At 47.7% G+C, this 26,107-nt stretch overlaps 1 protein-coding gene across 1 annotated transcript in view; it reads left to right on the top strand.

Annotated features, from left to right (window-relative positions):
* The first annotated feature begins 449 nt into the window (after positions 1-449).
* MYT1 (myelin transcription factor 1) overlaps positions 450-26,107 on the top strand; it is a 32,610-nt gene continuing 6,952 nt past the window's right edge. Inside the window, exons 1-16 of the mRNA XM_059480625.1 lie at positions 450-504; positions 2,349-2,379; positions 5,515-5,577; positions 6,258-6,507; positions 7,304-8,174; positions 8,808-8,942; positions 10,281-10,371; positions 10,856-10,969; positions 12,421-12,635; positions 15,237-15,361; positions 16,311-16,580; positions 17,305-17,459; positions 19,358-19,420; positions 19,661-19,729; positions 24,200-24,262; positions 24,844-24,927. Coding sequence (XP_059336608.1) covers positions 450-504; positions 2,349-2,379; positions 5,515-5,577; positions 6,258-6,507; positions 7,304-8,174; positions 8,808-8,942; positions 10,281-10,371; positions 10,856-10,969; positions 12,421-12,635; positions 15,237-15,361; positions 16,311-16,580; positions 17,305-17,459; positions 19,358-19,420; positions 19,661-19,729; positions 24,200-24,262; positions 24,844-24,927 — 2,654 coding nt within the window. The remainder of the gene's footprint in view (positions 505-2,348; positions 2,380-5,514; positions 5,578-6,257; positions 6,508-7,303; positions 8,175-8,807; positions 8,943-10,280; positions 10,372-10,855; positions 10,970-12,420; positions 12,636-15,236; positions 15,362-16,310; positions 16,581-17,304; positions 17,460-19,357; positions 19,421-19,660; positions 19,730-24,199; positions 24,263-24,843; positions 24,928-26,107) is intronic.

Here is a 26,107-nt window from a genome sequence, read left to right as displayed (position 1 = left end):
CAGAGAGGAGAGGTTGTTCTTTAGGGCACTTGTGAAAAATTGCCCTTTTTCAGGCAGGAGATCATCTCAGACACTTATTCAGAGATTTCTGATTCTGTGTTGGCATTCCACCCAGGTGCTCACAGCAGTTCTGTGCTGTAAATCCAGAGAAATCAGCTCTGCTCTTAACAAGGGCTATCACATGCACAGCCAGCGCATCTGGGTGTTTGTTCCTCTGTGCTACTCAACAGACAAAGTCCTTCCTGTGTCCCAGGATGTGGAAATTAATTTAAAATTGCCAAATCTGGGCACTGTGGGTTGAACAACACCATCAAGGTAAGCAGCCTCCATCTCAAAAACACGGAAAAGCTTTCCCAGCCACCCACAAAGCCACAACCACACACGAGCTTGTCCTTTAATGATGTTTTTCTGGCTATCTTTCAGTAATGATTTTTTTCTTTCTGTTGCAGATGAGTTTAGAAAATGATGATAAGAGAGCACGCACGCGATCCAAGTCTGTCCGAGGTGAGTGGGAGCACTGGGCTGTGCAGAGCTCAGCTCCCTGCACTTCCCTTGCTCCAAAAAGGCTTTGGTTTTTCAAATCCAGGCTTAACTCTTAACTGGTCACTACCCCTGCTCTAACCCCACTGAAATTTGTCTAAAAAAACCTGCAAAAGTCCCAACCACAAAACTTTATAGGTCCTTATGATATTTAACCCTCATCCACTACACTCAGCTGAAGGAAAACAACAAGCAAATAAGGGAAAAAAGCCCCCGTGCCTGCTTTGCTGTAGGGGATGGCAATCACTGGAGCTTCAGATCAGCTCCCAGGGCTTTCATCAGGCTCATTCTGCCAGCGGCTTTGAAGTCACACATCTGAGAGTGGCTGGCAGAAGTAGCTCATGCTGCAGAAGCAAATGGGCCATGCCCCGGCAGGGATGGGAGGACAAACAACTGGTTAATTGAGATTGATTGTGATTTATTTCTGGATTAAAAAAAAAAAAAAAAGAACTGAAATTCTGTGCATGTTTTCTCTCTGGGAGAAGGCAAGAGGCTCTGACAGAGCCCAGGGTGTCACCTCAGGTAGTCCCATAGCCATGGGTGATGGTTACAGACCAACCTCTCTATTTTTTGGCTCATTTTTGTGGCTGTAGATGTGACAAGTGACAAAGGTGGCTGGAAGTGAGGAACCAACAAGGTTGGAAAGGTGTGATGGCTGCAGGGACTGCAGCTTCATCCTACAGCTGGGCTGGGCCACCTTCTTTTTGTCCTTACCTTCCTTGCTCCTTGCTCTTTACAGCATCTGCACCTTTTAAAAACAAAACCAAACCCAGATGTTGCCAGCTGTGTTGAGCTGAGCTCGAATATTTGGATTTCATTGCTTTGTTGCACACACACAAAGGTGCTCGTTCGGGTTGCAAATGAGACCGCCCTGATTCTATTTATTTTCTCACACCCTGCCTTTTCCACACTTGAATCTGGGTTTCTCGATGTGAAAAGGTAATTTATTGCCTGCACCCTGGGACTCGTCACTGCCTCCAGTTTGTTGAAGCTTGTGAGTCATCCCACTGGGAGCTGGATCCCAGGAAACCCAATTAGCTCAAACAAATTGAGCAAACGTGTTATGGTTTTTAGCCTGGGCAAATTTAGACTTGTGCTGAGGGATTTGTTTTTCTTTTTCCTCTTGATTATTTGGATTCCTGGCTGGATGTAAGGTTTCAGCTGTGATGTGAGGTTGTTGTGTGTTCTTGTTGTGAGCTGTGAGAAGCCCTCTTATTGACAAGAGGGGAATCATCCCTAAAAATCCTACAAACTCTTGTTTATCCTATACCCCAAGTAACAAATCTCCACCGTATGTCTGAGCATTGGCATCAGTCTGATGGGACAGGGAGAGGAGAAAGATGCTGGTGTTATAGAGGTGAATGTGGCCATTGCAGGAAAACAGTTGTGAAGCGTAAAAGAAGAAATTGATGAGCAGCTTTAAAGGGCAAAAAGAGAGATGAAGGCATTAGATAATTCAGTCTTTATTTAGAAGTGTTTGAGTTACATTCATGCATGTCAGAACAGTTCCATTGACTTCAAAGTCATCACGGATTCAAAGAACAGAGGCAGTCCCTGATGCTGCCAGTGTGCACTCACCTGCCTGAAAATCAGCACAGGCATGAGGATTTACAAGGCAGGATTATAATTTGCTACAGGCTGACATGCAACAAAGGACAACAGGATAAATTGGCCCTTTCTTATCCAAATGGGAGGAAATAGAAACCCAGCTGCTGGCAGGAGAGCTTCAGTCTCGGGGGGGTCAGGCACCTCTGGTTTGTTTCTGACCTTGTGTTTGTTTCCATTGCTGCATCCTGCCCCTTGCCCAGTGCCCACGGAGCTCATCGGCCAGGAGGTGAGGTAAGGACCCTGCTCCTCCTTGGCCATGGGAGGGATGGAGGGGGGCACATGGTGGGACTGGCTTGAGAGAAGCCCTTCAGCTGGGAAACCTGGGTAAGGGCAGCAAACCCATGGGACTAATGGGGTCTTCTATTGGTGGTTGTGTCCAAGTCCTCAGGGACAAACTCATCAGGGGAATCACAAGAGTTAAAGAAATAAGCTGCAGCTCTGGATGAATGACATTACACTGGAGACCCTGCAGCCATCCTCTGTCCTACCCCAGCTCTAAACCCCAGCCAAAACAAATGCCCACAGTTTGTGTTTCAGCATCATTAGGGACACCATCCTACTAACCAGAGGTTTTTTCCACATATTTGTCGCATCACTTCTGGTGCTGGATGCTCCTTCACCCCCCTGTCCTCTGCTCAGTCACGGTGCTCCTGTTGTCACTCATTTAGCAGTGCTGGGATGCCAACAGCAGCCGCCAAAAGGGCAGGAGCAGAGCCTGTGCAGCCTCCAGAGCTTCTCATTAGATGTAACAGCCTCCCCCACCTGCAAACTCCCCCTAAACCTTGCGCAGGGGCTTTGCCAGAGGTGGAAGTCTTTAACCTGAACAGGGGCTGCCTCTCCTTGCAGCCTCCCGCGTGTGTCAAAGAGTAATTGCACCTAAACCAACCCAATTTCAGAGCGTTTTGCTCCTCCACTCTGGGATTACTCTGGAGAGCCGGGAGGAGCCAGCGCTGGGCATGCCCCTTCTCCAACTTTTATTGCTGAACACTTGAGTGGAGGTGGTAATTGGAGCAGGTGACATATCTGAGGGGCAGGACAGAGTGCTCCACAAAGCCATCTCTGCAGCTGTCACCTAATTGCCTGAATAACTGGACGATTAATCGACTAATTGGAAGCAGGGCATCGTCTGCATAACAATAAGAAGCCCTTTTGTCAAGCAGATGAAGGCAGCGGAGAGGGGGGAGCTGTTCGGTGTGGTGGCTCTTGAGGGATGGAGAGCAGCTTTAATAGACCTCCAAGCCCGTTCCCCCTTTCGGGACTCGTGCCAAAATACGCTAAAACTCCCCAAAGGGGAGTGGGGAGGGAAAGGCTTGCCCAGAGCATGTAGAGCATCACCTTTGTGCTGGTGCTTTTTAAAGGCATTAAATCAATAAAGTGAAGCCAGAAACATCCGAAATCGACACCTGCTTCAGCAAACCTCGATGCTGAACCACTTGTGTCTTTCCTACATACTTTTTATTGCAGGCTTCATTAGACCACATTAAAAATGGGGTGATGGGTAATCTGCTTTAATTGATACAGGAAAACTTATAAAAGCCTGTAACATCTTCATCAGAGCTGCTCCTGTTTGCCATTGAATAAGGCCTTTTTCAGGCAAGTCACTGGTGACATAAACACTGCTCTGTCTTTTGGTGTGCAGTCACTGAAAGTGTGGCTGGGGCTGCTTGGGACAGAGCAGCCTCAGTCAGGCCTGAGGACAATTACAATTAAATAGACTTTTAGATCATGAGCAGCAAAGAGGGAAGCTCCCTCTCCCAGTTGCACATGTTAGTGGGATGAGATCTTCTTCTCTATGACCTCGAGTGTCCTGCTGGAGAAGGGACACTGTGCTGGCAGGCCAGACCCAGGTGTGGTGGGGCTGGGGCTGTGTGTGGATGCCAGAAGAGCTGGGAGCCATGCCACAGGAGGATGTGCAGCAGCACGGGTTCAAGCCAGGTCACAAGCAAAGGGGACAGCAGGGAGTGGGGATTTATCTGGATGAGCCATGAGGGACAGCTTCCACCTCCCCAGAGCACTGTGACCCCTTAGGGGATGTGGTGCCACCAATTCACCCTCTCAGCATTTGCTTTGCTAACCTAAAGCCAGTCAGTCTCCCTGAAGGAAGGATTCCTACTCTCCTGACAGCTCAGCAGCGCTGTCCTGCCCCGGTTTTGGGTTGAATTGTGGTTTTTGAACACAAAGATCTGACTTTTATTCTAGGGAGCTGAACCATTAATAACCCACCAGTGCTCCAAGAGCTGCTGCACCCATTAGTGCAGCCAGACCCTCTGTGTCCTCAGCTTTCTGCAAGGGCTGAGCTCTGCTGAGAGCAAAACTCTGAGTCCCCAAAGCCTGACTTGGCACTTGGTACTATTTAATATTGTCCCATGTCTTTTACTCTGAGAATAACAGGCTGGCCAGATCCCCTCTGGGCTGGTGATGCCTTCTCCCTTTGCACTGTCATCAAGAGATTTCATTAGTGCTTCCAGCTTCCCAGGCTGAGGGTGATACAGTGCTAAATGAGGTTATTAATCCTACACGACTCCAGAATTCCTCAGACATCAGGCAAGTCACTTGGGCATCCTATAATCAATGCCATAATCTGGTTTTGCCAGAAAATGTTTGCTTTAATGCTCCTTATCTGGAGCCCTTACAGCTCCTGAAGCTGGGACTAATTACCCCTGCAGGGGAGGCTTGTGGTCCCGTGTGAGGGATGCTCAAGTGAAGGCAGCAGTGGCTGTGAGCAGGCTCAGAGCTCCCTGCAAGCCTTTAACTCATCCTCTTCTGCAGAGAAGCAAGAAAAAATTACAGGGATTTGGGAGATCTCATCACCTAAATCCCATCCATTCCCCCTAAAAGTGAGGTTTTGAGGATTTTAGTCCTGGGGATCTCCATGTAACGTGTCTGGCTAAAACCTCCTTGATAAAGTCCCAGCCTGCTCTTCCCCAAAACACACACATTTCTTACTGTAAGTGGCCCCAGTTCCCTGACAAGCCACCAGATAAGGGAAAATCCCATGTTTTCCTCCTGAGAAAAAGAAAACTGGAGAGTAGCAGCGGGGAGGCAGAGTGCAGTATCTGCCTGCCTTTAAAAGCTTGCTCTCACACATGCAAATCTTTAATTAAACACACTCATAAAACTATAGCAAACTGTTCATCTAATTAAATGGGGTGAGTAATTTCATTAATTTTTAGCAAACTGCAAGGCTGCTCTCCTGCCCTCCTCCCTTGGAATTCAAAGGGACAAACAGAACCATTTGAAGGAAATTAACTTCCTGCTTGCAGTGAGCTTGTTCCTCAGGCACAGGACCTGTTTAACTGACTGTAGGTGATACAATCCTCATTAATTCTCTTGCTGTTTCTGATGGTGGTTTGTTTCCCTCCCCAGCTGTCCAACCCCAGGCTGCAATGGCTCAGGACATATCCGTGGGAAGTATGCGAGACACAGAAGGTGAGGTGGGGTTCAAGGTAGAGGGGATGGAAAAATGTGAGCAACAGAGCCAAAGACAGGAGAAAGTCTGGTTCAGAGCAGCAATCTAAGTTGTCTGCCCCAAATCTTCTTGTTTCTGGCTCTCCATCAGTCCCCAAGGGATCCTGGGGGGGATCTGCTTCTCCAGACTCATAGCAGCCTTCCTAGAGACCCCAAAATCAGCCAGAAGTACCTGATTCAACTGTCTGGGGTTGGTGGGAGCTGCTGATGGGCAGAAATTTTGGTCTGCCTGGTGCCTCTATGGATGGGGAAGGCACATGAGAACACATTGGCTACATTGGAGGTCATGCAAGCCTTAACTGAGGGTTTACATCACCCCATGAATCATGAAATTGGAGCAGTTGGGGCTGGTTCTGCACCCTATGCCTGGTTTCATCACCAACATTAGTCCTGGGATGCCACATCCCAGCTTTTGTGTGCTGATTTCCTGAAAAAAAGTTGATGTAGTTCCACAAAGTCAAGGTCTAAGAGCACATGTGGCCAGAGAGGTTAAACCAGCTAAAAATCTGGGGTGCTGGATGATTTTTTGGGTAGTATTTGTGTAATTGTCCCACTTATGTTATCCTAACCAGTTGGGATGAGGAAGCCAGGCCTCTCTCACTCAGCAATGCCCCCTCTCTGCTCCTTGATCCCATCTGCAGTTTACAAAGCTGCCCTCTAGCCAAGAAGAGGAAGCTTCAGGATGCTGAGGCCGAACATCTGGTGTCCAAGAGGAAATCCCACCCGCTCAAGCTGGCCTTGGATGAAGGCTACAATGTCGACAGCGACGGCAGCGAGGAGGCCGAGGCCAAGGAGGAGTCTGGCTCCGATGAGTCTGAGGGGATGCTGGAGGAGGACGAGGCAGAGGCCATGGAGCAGGAGGAGAACCACAGCCCCGAGGCAGCAGAAGGTGCTTCATCATTATTGATGGCAGAGCTGTGTTCTGCAGATGAAGAAAGGGCAGGAAGGGTTAACAGCCAGGAGTTATAGCTCCTCTGGATTATGTACGGGATGGGTGCCCCAGTTACTGGGGGGACGCATTGTTGGGTAAAAGCACGATGGCAATGCTTGGGTTAAGATGAGAAGACACAGTGCCTCCAGTGTTTTAATAATGAGAGCTTTTCCTTCAGGGATGCTCCTGAGGGAAGGACACATGGAAAGCACAGAGGAGCTTGCTGTGTGATGGGGGTCCCACACAGGTGCCATGAGAGGCTCAGCAGGATCATCCTCCCTGGACAAATCTGGCCACTATCCAAGAGCAGAGAAGTAGCAGGAAAAGGACATGGAGAAGGATGTGGATTTTCAGCTGGGGTTGACACTGCCTTGCTCACTGGTTTGGAGTCCTGGCCTGGGGAGCACAGGCAGCAGGGGTGGCAGTGGGAAGATGATGCATCAGAGTCCCATGTGGAATTCCACTTTCCACCTGCCATCCCCAAATCCAATAAATTAGTATGCTCCAGAGGTGGAACTTCCAGGCTCTGGTTTCAATTAAGTTTAAGCAAAACAAAGTTGTATTTTATGAGTTTATATAATTACTTTCTTTGCCTCCTTTTTTATTGCCTCTTCTTTTCTCTTCACCCTCTTTTTCTCCTTTACTCCTTTCTCCTTTTCCTCCTTTTCTCATTTCTCCACTCCTTTTTTTGTTCTTTTCCATATTTTCTTTATTTTCCCCCTTCTTCTTTCTATTCCTTCCTTCCCCCCTTCAGAGAGAAGCCCAGCAAAATCAACCCACTACGGACAAAACACAGCAACAAGTACATCTGGGCCCAGCAAGGCCAACTACAGCAGCTACCAAGAAATAATCGCCAACTCCCTCCTAAACTTAGGCCAAATAGCAGAGGAAACCCTCGCCATCGAAGGGCAGCTGCCTGAAGCGGAGCTGCAGGGCTCCAAGCCAGCATCCAACGTTGTGCATTTGGTCCATGAGGATGCAGGAGAGGAGTTGGTGGAGGAGGAGTGCGACAAGGAGATCATCATCCAGACGGAGGACGCTGAGGAGGTCATCGAGGTCACCAGCGAGCGCAGCAGCGAGTTGTGTCCGGAGCCACGGGACGACACGAACGGAGAGGAGTCCTGCAAACTGGAAAAGGCTGAAGCAGAAGAAGAGGATGAGGAGGATGATGATGAGGAGGATGACGAGGAGGAGGAAGAGGAGGAAGAGGATGATGAGGAGGAGGAGGAAGAGGAAGAAGAGGAGGAGGAAGAGGAGGAGGAGATGGCTCCTGAAGTGATCTGCGAGGAAGCTCCTCACACTTCTCAGGACCCCCAGAAAAGCCACTGTGAAGGGCAGTTCAGCCCCAAGCCCGAGTACTCGGTCATCGTGGAGGTGCGCTCGGATGACGACAAGGATGACGACGCCCGCTCCCAGAAATCAGCCGTGACCGATGAGTCGGAGATGTACGACATGATGACCAGGGGCAACCTGGGGCTGCTGGAACAAGCCATTGCCCTGAAAGCCGAGCAGGTGAAAATCGTGCGGGAGCCCAGCCGGCTGCCAGGAGAGCACGTGAAGCACTTCCAGGTGGAGGACAAACAGAACAAACCTCTGGACAGCATCCGGAAAAGCTACTACGGCAAAGGTACGGGACACACCTTTGTGTATCTCTCTCCTTCCCATCCCTGGTGGAAGAGCTGAACTTGTCTGCTCAGCACGGACCATTAGGCTGATGTGGGGGGAGTTCACAGCCCACAGGGGGAATTCAACCACAAATCCTCAATGTCCAAAGGGATGGGGACATCCTTGAGTTCAACAGTGAATGCAGAAAATGATGGTGTCCTCTACACTGTCACGAGGGTTCCTCCCTCTGAGTAGAGGAATTGCTTGGCTAAATTGTCAGTTAACCTTGAAAATTTCAGCCTGAGCAGAAGCCTGATTTAAAATCCAAGTGGGTTTTAAAGTAGTGGCAGGAGTCTGGCCATAGAAACATGAGAGCAGGGACTTCAGCATCCCCTAGCTCTGAGCCAGGCTGCCTGCTCAGTCACTGTGAGTGTCTTCATGCTGTGAGCTGTGTCAGCTCCTAAAATCACTTTGCCGATTTCAATTTTTGAAACTTCTAGTGTGATACTTCCAACTACAGGGAACAAACCTCCAAACCCAAAAGTTTCCCCCTGCTTGACTGTAAAGGCAGTGAGAAGCATCCTCAGCACTTTCCACTTCTTCCCCTCCAAACCCACTAACCTCCTTCCCTCTGCCCTTTCCCCACAATCCTTAGATCCTTCAAGACCTGAGAAGAGAGAAATCAAATGTCCAACTCCTGGCTGCGATGGGACTGGACACGTCACGGGACTTTACCCGCACCACCGCAGCCTCTCTGGCTGTCCGCACAAAGACAGGATCCCCCCTGAGAGTGAGTACATGGTGCCATACCAAGGGCTGCTTCAATTGGTCTGGAGTCTAATTTTCTTGGGGGAATTTCTCAAATGATATGAACTTTACGACATCAAGTCTGATGTTATTCCTTGGAGTATAACAGGAGTTTTTGGTGTGGGATGGTGCTTTTCCAAGTTGATCCTGGATGCCGTTATCCACCAAAGTGTTATTGCTAATCACAGGAAACATGATGGGGATTTACTTGGAAGTCCCGTCCTTCTTAAAGGATTTTTAGCACCATCCTGTGGAGAATGAGATCCCTTCTCTGAAAATCAAAGAGGGGCTTTAAAAACATTTGCCCATCTCCAGAGGTGTGTTAAGCAGTGCCCATCTTTACACTGGAAGTTGCATATTTTTCCCTACCTGGGACATCATGATGGGAAAAAAGGATATTGTTCTACCTTGATGTGCAAACATGTTGCCATGCAGGAAAGAAGAGAAGTGATGAGTGATTCAGGATGTGCTGAGTCTCCTATGCCCTAATCTCTCAAGAATTTCCTAAGGGCTATACCAAGATTCACCTATTCTACAGAAAATATTTATCATCCTCATAACAGATTTTTGTATATACATATGCACAGAGAGAGAGATTGTATTTCCACCTCTCTACCAGCATCCTAAATAGCTTTCCCTGTATACATACATAAAAATCAATGTTGTATGTTTATGATAATGGCATAATAGACCAAAAGAAAGAAGAACCCTTCCTTATCAGTAATTTCAAAGGTTGCAGACCTGACATAAACACAGGACTGGAAGAAACAAGGAGAAAGGACAGTTATCTTCACAGGCTGGAATGCAAGCAAAAATATTAATAAATAACTAACACAAGCTGTGGGCTTTACAAAAGCTTGCAGATCAAATTATTTTCTTTACTTTTAAGGTCAGCGCTGCAGGAAGCAATAATCCTGAAGATTAAAAATTAAAAAAAAACTGAAACAAAGACTAGTCCTAAGGATAAAAGCAGAGCTACAACTTCAATCATTTAAAACTACCTGAAACTGGAGACTTGGTTCCAAAACTGGTGTGGGGAGGAGGGGCTGGGTGGGGGAAACTGGATTGCAATCAGAAAATGGGGAGAAAGCCCAGGCTGTTTGCAGAGATGCTAACCTAGTGCTGACCTGGGCTCTGCTGCCTTGCAAATATTTTCTTTTTTCCTCTGCAAACTCTAATTACAGCATTTCACATTCCCTGATTTCTAGGAAACCAGCGTACAAGGCTTGATGATTTTCTCTTTTTCTTTTCTTCCTCTCTGATTTTTATTAAGTTGTTTTTCTTTCCCTTCCCTTCTCCCCTTCCCCTTCTTGCTCCCAAGTCCTGGCGATGCACGAGAACGTGTTGAAATGCCCCACGCCCGGGTGCACAGGACAGGGTCACGTCAACAGCAACCGCAACACGCACAGGAGGTACCGGCTTTGGCTTCTTCTGTCACAGCCACGGGCTGACAGGGTGGGGGAATGGCTTCAAAACGACACAGGACAGGGGTAGATTGAAGAAATTCTTCCCTATGAGAGTGGTGAGGCCCTGGCACAGGTTGCTGCTTCCCTGGAAGTGTTCAGGGCTGGTTGGATGGGGCTTGGAGCAACCTGGGATAGTGGGAGGTGTCTCTGCCCATGGCAGGGGGTTGGAATGAATTGAGCTTTAAGGTCCTTTCCATCCCAAACCATTCTATATCATTTAATGATTCTGTGTTGATGAGGCGCAAGGTGAATTTGTCTTTTTATTGAACTTGCTCAGTGTGGAAGAAGCAAATACTTTTCTCACAGGCTTAGTGTAGTTCTGGGTCCGTGAAATGAAGGTGTCTGTGCTCATTCTTCATGCTTGGTTTCATTCTCTCTTTTTCTTCTCCTTCAAAAAAAAAAAAAAAACAACCCCAACCAACTCCCACAGTTTATCTGGGTGCCCCATTGCTGCTGCTGAGAAATTAGCCAAATCACATGAAAAGCAACAAACCCAGTCTGGTGATCCTGCGAAGACCAGCTCCAATTCTGACCGGATACTCAGGTAAGGGGGACAGGAAGGCTCAGCTCCATGCCCCCACCCTGCCCCAGCCCTCCCTGCCCCGCCACGCTCCCAGGAACAGCAGCCACAGTTCCAGCTGTATTTTGATACTGCTGAGTCCTGTCATTATGAGCATAGGTCTCGCCAAGGTGGGGGAGATATTTAATTGATGATCCCAGGGAGAGCATTGAGGACAATGAATTGCTTCTGTAGCATCAATTAATGCTGAGGCTACAGGCCAAAGGGTTTTTAGCAGTGCAGCAGAAGGCACTTGTGCCGATTGCTCCACAGCACAAACTGCCAGCCAGGGCTGGTTATTATATCAGCATTATAAGAAGGGTGGGCTTGGGGAGGGGGGAGGAGAAGAAGGAGGAGATTTAGGCTACACACAAATCACTCCATGGCAGTTGTGCATTCAAGTCCACCTGCTTTTCTTCCTTAGCCTGCAGTTTTCAGAGGAGAGGAACCTGCTGCTCGTTTCCTAACCAGTCACATTAATTTTTATACTTTGCCCATCTCTCTCTTCCCAAGAGAATGGGCTGTCTCCCATTAAGGATGTCCCTGATAGATGCTGGCTTCCGTAGCTGATGTGATTCAGGAGGCTACAGATGGATTAGAATATGGTTGGTTATTTTGCAACGAGAGGGGGATAAAAACCGCGGTGCGAGCCCCGAGTAGCCCTCCCACAAAGGCAACGAGCTCTGATTCATTTATTTATTTGCTCCCCAGGACTGCTGAGCACCCTGGTGCTCCAGCTCTCGCTACTTTGGAAAGGCCATTTAGAGCGATTACTTATTTATTTGCAGTGGAGCCCGCACAGAGCGCTCTGAGTGCATCACGAGGACGGTCCATGCTCCAAGGAGCTCCTGCTCCGAGGACTCTCTGGTGGAAAGAGGTCACGGGAAGGAGAATAACAATAGGCCATTTATATACAATTTATATGCAAGACAAATTGATTCACGATAGGCAGCCCCGTAGCAGCGGGTCTCTAGGAGGGGCTGAGGCTGGGCAGAGGCCCTGGTGCCTCTACAGTGAACCTGCAGCATGGAGCTGAGCTGAACTGGGGTCCTCGTGCCTTTGTGTGCCACCCTGTATCATGGGTCCCATGAAGGAGTTATTGCCCAAGTTTGCTCTCTTCTGGAAAATATGCTGCCACACCATGACAGCCTGCAAGAGCATTGTGCTGGATGAGGTTGAAAATTCGATGTTTGGCTTAAAAAGAGGGAAAAAACAATTAAGGTAACAAAGGATAGAAAAAATGAAACTGGAGTCTGAGACATCCAACTCAGATGTAGATTTGCTGAGGGAGAGCAAAAGGGCTCTCACTGCCTCCTCGTCCCCAGGAAGCCTTTAGGAACAAGATGCAGCTGTGGCCCCATTGTGTCTGGTCCCCTGTCAACAGTCACCTCGTCAAGGTAAAGAGAAATAATTGCTGTTTGTTGTTTCATCCTCAGGCCTATGTGCTTTGTGAAGCAACTGGAGATCCCTCAGTATGGAAGCTACAGGCCCAACATGGTCCCAGCAACCCCCCGGGCCAACTTGGCCAAGGAGCTGGAGAAGTACTCCAAGGTCACCTTCGATTATGCAAGTTTTGATGCTCAGGTTTTTGGCAAACGCATGCTTGCCCCAAAGATTCAGACTAGCGAAACCTCACCTAAAGCCTTTAAATGTAAGTTGGGAGCAGGGATGGACTCAGTTTTTGCATTTTCTGCCTTTCTCAGCCTATTGTGAGGCTCTTGGGATTGTGGTTTGGGGTGATGGGAGACTCTTGGGGCTGAGCTGCTGGACCCTCCTGGGATGGGGAGGGTGAGGTGGGTCCCAAGGTGGGCACCTTTGACAGTGAGGGGAGTCCATGGCTGCTGGGAAAGCTTTGTTTGGAAGAGACTCTCTTTGGCTTTGGGAAGAACTGTGGTGGGAACATTAATCTGAGTGATGTCTCGAGGTAGGATAAGTTGCACAGTTGTCCTCAGTTGGTCCCCATTGCTTTGCAGCTCATATCTATTGATCTGGCTTTCCTCATCTAGCTAAATGGATTACAGTTTTCTTCTCTTCCATCTTATATATGACCCACTCCCCCCATTTGTCTTCCCTGCCGTGCTCTGCTCTCCAGCTCTACCTATCGATCACCCACCTCTATCTTCCAGCTCTTTCCTATCGTAGCCACCCACCTCTGCTCTGTTCTGAGGACTTTGCACTGGCTATAACTCTGAGTGAAAATTAAATGGCTGAATAAACCCTGAGGGGTCAGGCTGCCAAAGGCAGGAGGGACACTGCATGGGGACACAGCCCTTGCAAATGTGGTACTTGACATGAACTGTGCACCTCAAGACATTTTTTTTGAGGGGAAAAAGAAAATATTTAGGAGCCCATTTTGTAGAAGTCAGTGGCCTCAAGAGGGCTTTCTGTCTGGCTAATCCCACTTCCACAATCCTGTTTAATCCTGATGCAGCTGCTCTCTAAAAAGTGCTCGTACTTGAAAGCATCCCGGTTGTTGCACTACAATGGGAGCGCTCTTTATTACAGTACTAAATCTGTACAGGATCAGACAATGAAATTGGATGGAGGCCAGAGAGCACAACTGCCACTGTCATCCTGGGTTAGGGCTGATGGAAAAGTAATTTGTTTCCCAGTACAAGTGATTCTCTCGCTGAATAGATTGTGTTATTTGCAATATTAGCAAAGAATTTTCAGGGTAATTGTACTGACAAAAATAATTCCAGCAGACCCACTAGGATAATCCTTTCTATTTTTTCTCATCGCTTATTTCACTAATTTGCTGATTGCGAGTCTATTAGTGCTAGAAATACTTATGAAATGGAAAAGCATCACTGAGCCTACGGTGTGAAATTGAAATTGGCATCTCCCGATCCTGGATATTGTCAGGTTGGGTTGGCAAATACTCGCACCCCGCCTCGAAGACGTGGATTAAACCGGACAGGAAAACAAGCAGCCAGACACAAGAATAAGCATGTGGGCAAGCCTCCAATGAGTTAATCAAAGCGACAGGATGAATATGATTGCCAATCATAGCAAGGAAATCTGCTCCTTTCACTGAGAACTTATTTTAAAGAGATCTTCATCCAGAGGGATTTATATTCCCCCGCATGTGTGTGCGTAACTCCCATTAATGTCAATATGCATTATATACGCGCGCAACGAGGAAGAAAGCAGGGCTGGGGAAGATTAGCATTTTATAGTGTCTTATATTACAAGTTTGTAATGGGAATAATGAAATCACTTTGCTCCGTAGCTGCATCAGCTGAGGTTGGCTTTGTTTTGCCATGATCAGGCCAAAGCTTATGAGTCTTCCCTGGGTGAGCCTCCCACTAAAGTGGGGATGGTTTCCCCCAGAAAGAGCAAGGTGGAATAAATTAAGAATTTGAAAATTTTGATAATTGATTCAGAATACAGTCCTGTGGCTGTTCTAAATCAGATGATCTCCTGTTTGCACCCACTGAAACTACTGAGGGCCCCTAAATAGGATCAGCTTCAAGTTTTATTAATAGGGGATTATTAGTTGTTATTATTAGGGAAAGTTTTATTGTGAGTCCACCCTGAGAAATATTTTCATTTCACAGATTATGAAGAGAAATTGCATCTCTAGGCTGGTTGCTGCTGCTGTGACACACAGGAGCAGAGCAGCAGCGTGGCTATGTGCAGCTGTGCAATAAATCCTGTTACTCTGGCATATTTAAATGATATGTCAGCTGTCAGAAAATCCATATTTCACCAGTGTCATCCTTGGAAGCTCATATTTTATGACCATGTGTTTTCTATTAATGTAATTTTATAAATTTAAAATTTTCAAACACAGTACTAGAAATCTCCCTGCAAGGCAGCCCTGCAGATAAGTTATGGACAGAGAGAGAACAATAAAAAATGAGTCAGGAAGCTTCTCTAAGCTTTCTCCTTTAACTGCTTCCATCGAGGAGCAGCTCTAATGAAGAAAAGCACTTGTGTTTTGGGTATTTATGGCAGAGTCAGTTAATGAATTAACCTTTCACACCAAGCACGAGCTGCAGCCAGCACTGCTCCTGTTGCACGTCCCAGGCAACAAACCAGCCCCTGGATTGGGAATAACCCCAGGAACTGTGCATACATTAACCGTGTCACACTGACTTAACCTTCCCCTGCTGCTCATGCCGCTTATACATTAGCCTTGTGTTGTTCCTTCTCTTTTTTATTCCAGCCAAACCTTTTCCAAAGGCCTCTTCCCCCAGCCACAGCCCCTCCAGCAGTTACGTGAAGAGCACTTCATCTTCCTCCACAGGCTTCGACTACTCCCACGACGCTGAGGCTGCGCACATGGCGGCCACCGCCATCCTCAACCTCTCCACCCGCTGCTGGGAGATGCCTGAGAATCTCAGCACCAAGCAGCAAGAGGCCCCTGGCAAGGTGGGTGAATGTGGCCAGGAGCCACTGCCCAGGGGCCAAACTTGGAATTCAGGATGGGAGAGGCACCTTGGTTTACCCTTCCTTTAAGTTTGTTTTTTTAAATATAGAGGCAATGCAGGCATTCACCCAAAATCACACTTTTGGCTCCTCACTTTGCTTTTGGAGAAGGGAATCTTGGCTTTTTGAGTGATGTGGAGGTGCCCCGTGGTTGAAATTTCCCATGTGAGATGAGCATCAATTCCGGGTCTTGGGCTGAGGCTGGATATTACGAAATATTTATGATTTATGATGGCCGAGCCCTGGCTGTCCAGGGCAGTGGTGGAGTCACCATCCCTGGAGGGATTTAAAGGACATGTGGATGTGGCACTTGGGGATATGATTTAGTGGTGGGCTTGGCAGTGCTGGGTGAATGTTTGGACTTGATGGTCTCTAAGAGCTTTTCCTACCCAAACAATGCTGTAATTCCATGATTCTCAGAGCTGGTTTCAGTCATTCCCTGATCTGTATCTGATGCCATTTGAAGTTCCCCAGTTGTGTCCAGTCTGATCTCCAGCTGTTTTACAGAAAAACACAGGTTTTCTCAAAGTCCCACAAAACACTCTCAACCACTAGATGCCTGTGTTCAATCAGCTGAGTCAAAAGGCCAAGGTTTGGTTGGTTGGATGGGACTTGGAGCAACCTGGGATAGTGGAAGTTGTTCCTGTTCATGGCAGGGAGGTTGGAATGAATTGAGCTTTAAGGTCCTCTCCAACCCAAACCATTCTAGTAGAGGGGTGCCTTTGCATGACATGTTCCTGAAATATTTATTCAGTTCCTCCTACCTGACTGTGGAGAGGATGGGACATGAATACCTGCCCACTGCACTGAAAAAGACAAACAGGGGCAAGATCCCCATGGGATCTTCAGCTTCTGTCAGCTGCTAACATTGGTTGTGTTTCCAACCTTCCAGTCCATGGACATTGAGGTGGATGAAAATGGGACTCTGGACTTGAGTATGAACAAGCACCGCAAGCGGGAGACCACCTTCCCCAGCAGCAGCAGCTGCAGCAGTAGTCCCAGCATGAAGTCCCCAGACGTGTCCCAGCGCCAAAACAGCACCAGTGCCACGAGCAGCACCATGACCTCCCCCCAGTCCAGCCAGACCTCCCGCCAGGACGAATGGGATGGGCCCATTGACTACACGAAACCAAACCGCCAGCGGGAGGAGGAGCCAGAGGAGGTGAGCAGTGCCTCTTCATGCTTGAATAACAGCTCAGGGGACATTGAATGCCCTGTTTGCCTGCACAGTTGTCCTGTTTTGCCCAGAAGCCCCAGTTTGTCTGTTGAGCCAAGGAAAGAAATATTCCTGAATTTGTCAGTGCTATCAGATATCAACCAGGCAGGATCTTGCTTTTGGATCTGTTGGGATGCCCTTGCAAAGGAAGAACCACCATTTCACTTGTCCTGGGTCTGCAGTGTTTTCTTCATTGTAAATCATGTCAGCCCATTGCAGCAGTGCTGCTCCTGGTGATGTTTTTCAGGATGATTTATATCTGCCATTAGCAGCTACAGCCCTGCATGGCACTGACATTAATCCTGCAGGTGGGGAATCCAGCCATGACACCCAGATGGGGTGGGGGTTCTGCTCTGAGAGCATCACCTGCCGCTCTGCCCACAGGAAGGCTGCTGAGGAAGAGTGTGAGGGGGCTGTACTGATCTTCATTCCTTCAAGACCTTGAGAAAACCACGCGTAAATCCCTTTACAGACGTGGTTTACACAACTCTCCTAAAACCCCAGGAAATCACAGGCTCTTGGATTTAGGCTGGGTGCTGTGAGGTACTTGCAGGGAGCTCAGGTGTGCTGGCAATGCTGCACTAACCCTTAGCTTTGATGAACTTGGGATCCTTTCCCACCACAGCTCAGCAGCAATGACCACAGCACAACTCTGCCCCTTTCCTTGCAGTCAGAGCCTGCTGCTCACTCTTTTGCCTCCTCGGAAGCTGATGAGCAAGAAGTGTCAGAGGAGAACTTTGAAGAGAGAAAATACCCAGGTGAAGTTACTCTAACCAACTTCAAGCTGAAATTCCTCTCCAAGGACATCAAGAAAGAGCTGCTCACGTAAGTCCTGCCTTCTTGTCTCTTCCTCCAAAATCTATTAATATGTGCTTAGCCAGGATGGTTGGAAACAAAATTAGAAAATACATTATAGAAATAAGAACTGTAGCTCCCTTTCCTACTGTGATTGATCTTACTCATCCTCCTACAACTGCTGATCAATGAGGAGAAATATGTTCCTACATTACTTTGCAGTGATGAAGGGAACCTGAGAGCTTTGTGCTCTGGATTCATGGACAGGTTGTGGGAAAATGGGAAAATCCTTTCAGGTTTCCTGTTATTTTCCTGTTAGAGTGTTTCTGGCATGGTGATGGCACCTACCCAATGTCCTAATCCCCTGTTTTGGGACACTGGCTGATGTTGTGGAGCACCCAAAGGAACTCAACACCTTCTTGAAGAGGGTGTTGAACACAAGATGTCTCATTCAGAAGACAGGATTTGTTGGCTTAGTGCAAGGGGTCCCAGCACTGTGAAACTGCAGGAACACAAAATGTGACCTGAGGCTGCAACGTGTTTGCTGTTGTGATGCATTTTGCATTGGAGAGAGACCTTGACCCAGCTCACATCTGTCTGTCCGTAGTGTGGGTGGAAGCACAGACCCAGAGCTGCCCTATTGGATGGAGTATGGCTCTGCATCCACGCCAACACCCACAGGAATGGTTAATGTTTAAGGGTTTGAGCCAAACGTGGCAGCTTGGACCTGGCTCTGGTCTAACAGCACGTCAGGATCAGCCTGGAGGTTGTGATGGGGAGATTTCCCCTCCCAGGCATCCCAGCTGTTCCTGGCTTCTTTCCTGTGCATCTGACCCTCCCACACATCTCACAGGGAGTTGGTGGGCACCGTTTTGCTGATCTCATCCAACCCACTCGTTATCTGCAGCCAGGCAGGGAGGAGATCTGTGGGGGCAGAGCAGCAGCAGCATCTTCCCTAAATGAGCAAAGCTCAGATCAGCTGCCCTACACAAAGCTCTAAAGGGTTTTTTAAAGCCCGCCAGTGATGTGAACAGCAGTTTCTGAACTAGAGCCCTGAAGTCCTCCTGTGCTTTAATTTTATTGTGATGATAGAGAAATTTCCTGAATGGAAAAAAACCTGGAATAAATAAATGGTGTCATGGGCAGCCCTGAGCCTTCCCTCTCCATTTAATATCCTTGTTCCTCTCTGGCCCAGGGGCTGTAATGAATTAGCTGTAGTTAACTCAGGAGCAGACTGGCCTGCTGTGTCTGATGCTCTGCGTCTGGGTGCTGCTCTTGTGCCATTTCCAGGCAGGTGCCCCTCACCTGTATCTGCCCATCACCCCCAGAGCTTACTGTCATTCCCTCTGAGCAGCAAACAGTGATTGCAAGCTTGTCTTTGCAGCTTTAAGGGCTGGGAGAAAAAAAAAAGTTCATTTCAGCAATCTGAAGCACCTTATCTGAAATCTGAGCAAGATGATTCCTGCAGCCAGAGCTTCAGCATGGCAGGAATGATCCAACCTGGCAGCAGCAGCCAGGGGTGGCCACATCTGTCAGGCTGTGCCACCCATCAGGTTGTGCCAGTCCTGCACTGCCACCAAGCCCTCCTATTAACTAAGGGTTTTAAACACTTTCTTTGCCTTTGCCACATTTTTCTCTCTCTCTTTTTTTTTTTTTTTTCCTAATTGTTTTTAGGATCCTTATGATCTTTTAGAAGGAAAAAGGGAGGAAGGGGAGCTGGAAGGGGAACAGCTGGTTTATATGCATGCAAACACAGAAACACACACCAAGATCTGATGGATGGGGCTGGTGTCAGGGTCTGGCAGCAGGGCTGGACCGAGACACCCCAGACAGACCCTGAGGGGGCTCTGCTGGCTCTGCCCACCCGTGGATCCTGGGGAATCCCTTCCTTTCCCACACTTATGCTCTTTGTTGTTGTTGTTGCCCAGTTGCCCAACCCCAGGCTGTGATGGCAGTGGACACATAACGGGGAACTATGCCTCTCACCGCAGGTGGGTCGACATTTTCTACGTGGTTTGAACTTTAAAAACAACTTTTATTTTCTTTTGGTATAGTTTGTGACCATATGGATAGTTTGGTTCTGTTTCCTTCCCCCTTCTGTTGCCCCTCTCCCTCCCCATGCCCCAACCCTTCAACCCTTTTTCTTTTTCCTTTTTCTTATTTCTTATTCTTTTTTTTTTTTTTTTTTTTTTTTTTTTGCTTATCCAGATATTCCATCTCTTCTCTTTCAGCCTTTCTGGTTGTCCTCTTGCTGACAAGAGCCTCAGAAACCTCATGGCTGCCCACTCTGCTGACCTCAAGTATGTTTTTTGCGCTCAACTTGGAACTCCTTTTTTCTCTTTATTTCCACCCTTTTTTTCTCTCTTCTCCCTTCCTGCCCCCACACCTCTTGCTCTGCTTTTGCTTTTCCATCCCCTCCCTTCTCCTTTCAAAGAGATGATCAAAACCTGTCTGCAAGGATCTCTGGTGGAGTCCAGCTTCCAGCTGCTGCGCTGAAGAGGCAATGGCATGGAGGAAGGATAATTTTGGGGAGGGGGCTCATGGCAATGATTGGAAATAACCTGGATGCCTGGCAGGTTTCCTCTGGGCCTTGTAGACATGTTATTTTCCTTTTCACTTGGCATCTTTTACCAAGCTCTTGTTGCCTAGTTTGGGCCAGAACCCATTTAATTTCATATTTTTGTCCATCTCAAATAATCCAGAGCCTGGATTTATTTTTGGGTATAGACATGGCTGAGAGCTCACTGCCAGCACAATCAAAGCCAACTCTTTTGGAGAACCTGGGATGCTATTTTTATGCTACTTTTTAGGGGCTGTTTGGGATGTAGTGAGAGAGGTTCCTCTTCATTTCCATGATTTGTGAGGGAATGAAAGAAGGAGTAACCAAATGCTTGGTGAGGTCAGATCCTGAGCCAGTGGTCAAGGGCTCACAGAAACCCAAACTTCCCATTCCCATTGATGTTTCTGAAGGGAGGAACCTGGTTTTGACATTTTCATTCAGGTATCTTCCTCTGAATCCCATATTCAGCTTTGCTGTCTTCTCCAAACTCCTCCTTTTCAGTAGGAGCTTATTCTTCCCAGGTGGGTTTCCCAAACGCTCTCTTAGGTTGCCTTCCCTAAAGGAAGGTGAAATTGTGTTTGGTTGGGAACACTGGGGAGATCCCAACCCTCTCCACCCAATCTGCATCTCTGGTGTAAAGTCCATTGAGAATTTTTTTCATCATCTCTTTCATGGGCCCACCCTATCCTTGCAGGCTGAGTCTCCTCTGAGTTCCCAGCCTTGCTGAATTCAGTTTTTGGACCATTTAGACCCTGACCTAACCGAGGAGCCTCCACTGAGAATAAAACCTCATGAAAGGCTTTACATTGCACAGGGTCAGCATGAAAAAACCCAAGAGTGCTGTGCCCTGCGTGCCATCAGGGGTTTCTGGAGCTGAGCCAGTGCTATTCCCACTGGTCACTAAGGCCATTGGAAAAGTCCCAAATCCCTTTGTGGTGGCTCCTGGACTTCTCTGTGCCCCACCACCAGTGTGGAGCTGGTGCCAGGAAAGGTGTTAGTTAACCACCTGCTCCTTATCACAGAGGTGGACAAAGTGGCAGGATTAGCTGATATTAATAGAATTTGCTGGTGGATGGCAAGGACTGCTGTGATTAGTGCTAAGTACACTTAATCACACACTATAGACCATACACATTCTGAAAGGAGCTCTTCAAAGAGCTCTGCTGATCTGGTGTTTCTCCAACAGTTTGAAAGAACAGCCAAGTGATCAGACAATTAGCGTTAAAGATATTAAAAGCTCTCAGGAGCAGTGGCCATTCCCAGGAAGGGCCAGACAAAAAGCAAAAGGCTCATCCCTGGGACTGAGCATCGTGTCCAGCCTTGCTGTGTTCCCCTCTAGCATCAATGTCAGTGCTTTTTATCAAAATACTGCGTAAAAAAGGAGACTTCTGGCCCCCAAAAAAGCTTGTTAATATTATTTCCTCAAATAACACTTTTTTTTTTCTATGTCCAGGTGAGGATGGGAGCAAAGGAGGGAGGAAGGGATTTTGAGATATTACAGATTGCACAGTCACAGCTTTTCAGAACTCCAGATAAGACCATGTCAGTGTTTCTATTATAAATTCTATTTTAGGGGTTAATATCCCTGATATAAAAAAAATAGCTCCAGGCTGGAACATGCAATAAAAGGTCTCTGTTGGTATGATTTGTCTCCAGATAATTAAAAATAAAAATCAAATTACTTCTCTCTCCTCTTTAAAAATCCTGAAAGGAAGAAAGAGTTTGGTGTTAGTGTTTTCATAATTTCCTCCCACCCTGAAGCTAAAACAACAGAGAAATAGTTTTGCTTTTCACTGTAACAGTGTAGAGCTGGGAAATATCCCAGTCATCTCCCAAACCTGTAATTTCTAAACAAGTTGAGGAATTTGCACCCTCATTGAGGTCCTGCTGGATGTGTCCTGCCCTTACTGCACCAGACCCTGTGCACTTATGTTTTCCTGGCTCTGAGCCTCCCTGTTGCCCCTCTAGGACCAGGCCATGTCCCTGCTCTCTTACCCAACGTGAGGTACCAATATTTTTTTGCCAATGGAGATTATTCAGTGATGTGCAAACACCAAAATCTCCCTCAGAGCTGCTGCAAAGAGGAGAATTTTGGTATTTTCTATACAAAATGGGAAGACTTTTTAAAAACAGCTGTTTTCCAAGCTGCCAAATGAAAGTCACCTGTGGAAACCGCTGCTCCACTGGCTCTCAGGGGGCAGAGCAGCAGTGCAGAATCACAGAATAGTTTGGATTGGAAAGGGCCTTAAAGGCCAAAACCCCTGCAGTGAGCAAGGACACCTTCAGCTACATCAGGCTGCTCAGAGCCCTGTCCAGCTTTAGGGAAAGCATCCTGCCTTTCCAAAGAGCTCTGAGCTCAGGGATGCCCGGGCATCACCATCATTTCCCTGCCATGTCCTGGAGACACCAACCCTGCCCTGCTGCAGGTGCCACCCAGCCACCCACACCAGGCATTGGTGGTTTAAAAACAGGGCTGGAGAAAGTGGGGACACCAAAAACCCCACCCACAAGGAGAAAGGGTGCTCTGCAAAGCTCCCCGAGCTTTGCTCAGAAGGAGCAGTGAGCATCTCCCCCTGGTCCTGCAGCAGCACCCTGCATTTCCTCTGTGGTGTTTGTGAGGGTCCCCAGGACGAGGTGAGAGATGAGAATTTGTCTCCACGTTCTCAGAAGGCTGATTTATTATTTTATGATATTATATTAAAAAATGGTATACTAAAACTATACTAAAAGAAAGAGAGAAAGGATACATCAGAAGGCTAACAAGAATGATAAAGAAAAACCCGTGACTCCTCAGAGTCTCCACACAGCTGGACCACCATTGGTCATTAAATTAAAACAATTCACATGCTGGATAAACAACCTCCAAATCACATTCCAAAGCAGCAAAACAGGGAGAAGCTGAAGCTTCCCAGGAGAAGAAATCCCGGTGAAGGGCTTTTTCAGAAAATATCATGGTGACACACCCCCTCCCCTGGCCTTAATTACTTGACTCAAAAAGCCCTGGCTAATTGGCAGGCCGGCCTGCACATCCTCTGCAAACACTGCTCACCTCTCTCCCTTGTCCCCATGACAACTTTTATGTCACCTACAGCACAGGGAGCAGATCTTTGTGCTCCTTTCCATCCCTCACCATTAATGATGCGCTGCTGAGCTCAGGCCATTCCCTGCCAGCTTTGGGTGATCACAGCAGTGACCTCCAGCGTTTGTGCACCTTTGGGTGATCACAGCAGCGACCTCCAGCCTCCAATGGAGACCTCTGGATGCTCACCTGGAAACTCACGGCTGCGGATGCACCTACTCGAGAATCTGCAGGAAAAAAGCCTCTTTTTGGCTTGGCTCAAATACACTGAATTGTAAAGCTGTGCCATTAGCCAGTGACACAGAGAAGGAAAGGGCAGGCAGCAAGCTGGTGGCGTGCCAGTTTTGTGAGGCAGCAGCTGAGGGGCAGAGTCTGCAGAAAGGGCACTGTCTGTGGTGACCCGGGGGTCCCCAGCCCAAGGACCCTCACAGGCTGTCCCCTGCTGACTCCCTGTCCCCTGGCCACGGTGTTGTGGAAGGAGGGGTCCTAGGGCTAAGCTAACCTTTTTCCTCCTGTTTCTCCATCATTTGTCATCAGAAGCATTGGCCAGTGTTTTTGCACTCCGCAGACCCTCCTGCCACGGGCTGCCCACTTGCCCTCACTGAGATTATGCTCGCTGAGTCACCCAGAACTGAGCCAAAGCCTTCTGTTGGTGGTGGCCGTGGTGGCCCTGCTGTCCAGAGCTGTCAGCTGTTTTTCTGGTTTCTGCTCTCATCCTGGGTCCATCCTGCTGGCCCTGGATGGCCCTTGATGTCTCCTTAATGCCTTCCGAAACTTGACAAACACTGTCCTGGAGGGGCATTTTAATTATTATCAGCTTCTGAACTGTCCCCTTCATGAGGGTGGGGACACAGGCTGGGACCCGCATCCTCTCATGGGAGAGCAGCTCCTCACTGTGCTCCCAACATCCCAGAGATGTTCCTCTCCAATGTCGCATCATGCAGTGGTGCATTGAAATCAGTACCACGGATATTACAGACCAAATCTTGTCCTTACAGAGGGGGAAGGGGCAGGAAGGAAAAACCTGCTCATGCTGACAGCGCCCAGATTTCTGTTTGAGAAGAGCTGTCACAAAGTGTTGATCCCCTGCTCACATCCCCAGGCTAATCTGAGCCTCCCTTGCCTCTGCAGGTGCCCTACTCCTGGTTGTGATGGCTCTGGTCACATAACAGGAAATTATGCATCACATAGAAGGTAAGATCTCCCTTAAATTATTTTCTCTCTAGTCTCTTTCTGTGTTGCTTTCTCTTTCTTTTTTTTTTTTTTTCCCTGCAGTGGGCAGAGTTGTAAAGTTCTGAATAAAACATTAATGTTACTGACAACTGAAGCCTATTTTCATCTCTTTAATCTGACTTCTTTTTTTTTTTCTGCTGTTTTCAGAATCTGATTAGAAGCTCCTTTCAACAGAATAAAAGACAAAGGGTCAGATTTTAGCTGATGCAATGTTCCTGTTAATATTGCTACCTATTTATGACTTCTATTATCACTTTAGAACATTAATAGCACAGATCTGAGCCTTCTGTTTCAACAATTCCATTAAACATTGCAGGCTGTTAGCAGATATCTTCTTATCTAGACACCATTAATTACTGTCCATCTCCCTCAATTTTTTACTATTTTTTTTCCTTCTGACTTCTCCTCGTGATGTGAAGCTGCAAAACGAGAGAGATCAAAAACACTGTGCCAAATTCAAGGGAAAGATGACTGAAGCGGGGGAATAGCAAATGCAGAGATTCTGCCAGTGAGACAGGCCTTTCTTCTCTTTTTAACCACAGTCTGTCAGGCTGCCCTCGTGCCAAGAAAAGTGGGATCAAGATCACCCCGACAAAGGATGATAAAGAAGACCCAGAGCTGATGAAGTAAGTCTGGGAATAACTCCTGAGCAGAGCTTGTCACTCCCTCCACTTCACCTCACACAGATTTATGTGGGGGGTCACTCAGCATCCACCCCACATCCGCCCTTGCTCACGCTGCTTTGAGCATCCTTTGCTGTGTTTTGGTGTTGCAGTTTTGATATTTGATGGAAAAATGGAGTGGTGGGGAGGTAGTGGTGTCTTTTTCTTGCAGATGTGAAAGGTAGATTGGTAGGTTCACAAACAGTTTCTCTGCTAGCTGTGTTTTATGTAATTTCTGGAAAACCACAGCAGTGCTATAAATGAAGGTAAAACCCCACAGCCAAGTCAGACATTGAAGGTTTTTGGGAAGCAATGGGCAGGCAAGGGCTGATGGAGTAGAAACTACCCAGTACTGAGTTGGGTCAGGATCTGGCAACCCTGAATATTCTTTTCCAGGGCAGAAAATTCTAAGTGAACTGGAAAAAAAGCTCTCTCTGCTGCCTCAGGCTGAAGTTTTCAAAACATCCCAGGGGGTTTATTCCTGTGGGGAATAGAGATTTGAAATTGCTTAGTCCACCTCAGGAGTTTTCATGAGCTGTGAAATCCTTTTGTCCTGACTTTTAGCAAGTCTGAACATCACAGGCTCAGCATGTGGGGTCTGGGATCTGTATCTCCTTACACAGCTACAGGACATGAAAGGCAGCACTGACTCCAGGATCGTTTTTGTTTTTACTTTTTTTTTATTACCTCAGAGCATCTCCATCCTTTCTGAAGCCTTGTACACTCACCCAGCAAGTGCAGGTGGAAGGGGGCAAAAAGAAACACGGAAAAAATTATCAACCACTTCCAAGGGTTTCTAGTTGCCCATGAGTGCTGGCATATCTGTCCAAACCCCTTTGGCTCAGCAGACTGTCTCCAAATGGAGATTTTTTAAAAAAAAATATTTCACTCCCAGGGCAGGTCTTGCCCTCCAGAGGAGCAGAGGTGGGTATCTCCATGTGCCCACGTTTTGGCCTGGAGCAGAGGCTGAGCCAAAGCAGGACCCAGCAGGGGTGGAGGAACCCTGCAGGGGCTGTGGGAAGCTGGGATGTGCCTGCTGGGGGGAAAGGACCTTTCAGAAAAAGATGATATTTGAGCCATCTGCTCTGTTCTTCCTCCTCAGTCTACAGGAAGGAAAGCCTCTCAGTTAAATGAGCCATGTGAT

This window comes from Ammospiza nelsoni, chromosome 12 (genome assembly GCF_027579445.1).
Source record: "Ammospiza nelsoni isolate bAmmNel1 chromosome 12, bAmmNel1.pri, whole genome shotgun sequence".
NCBI classification, from domain to species: domain Eukaryota; kingdom Metazoa; phylum Chordata; class Aves; order Passeriformes; family Passerellidae; genus Ammospiza; species Ammospiza nelsoni.
Note: the sequence above shows the minus strand (reverse complement) of the source record. Positions and strands in the feature narration are given on the sequence as shown.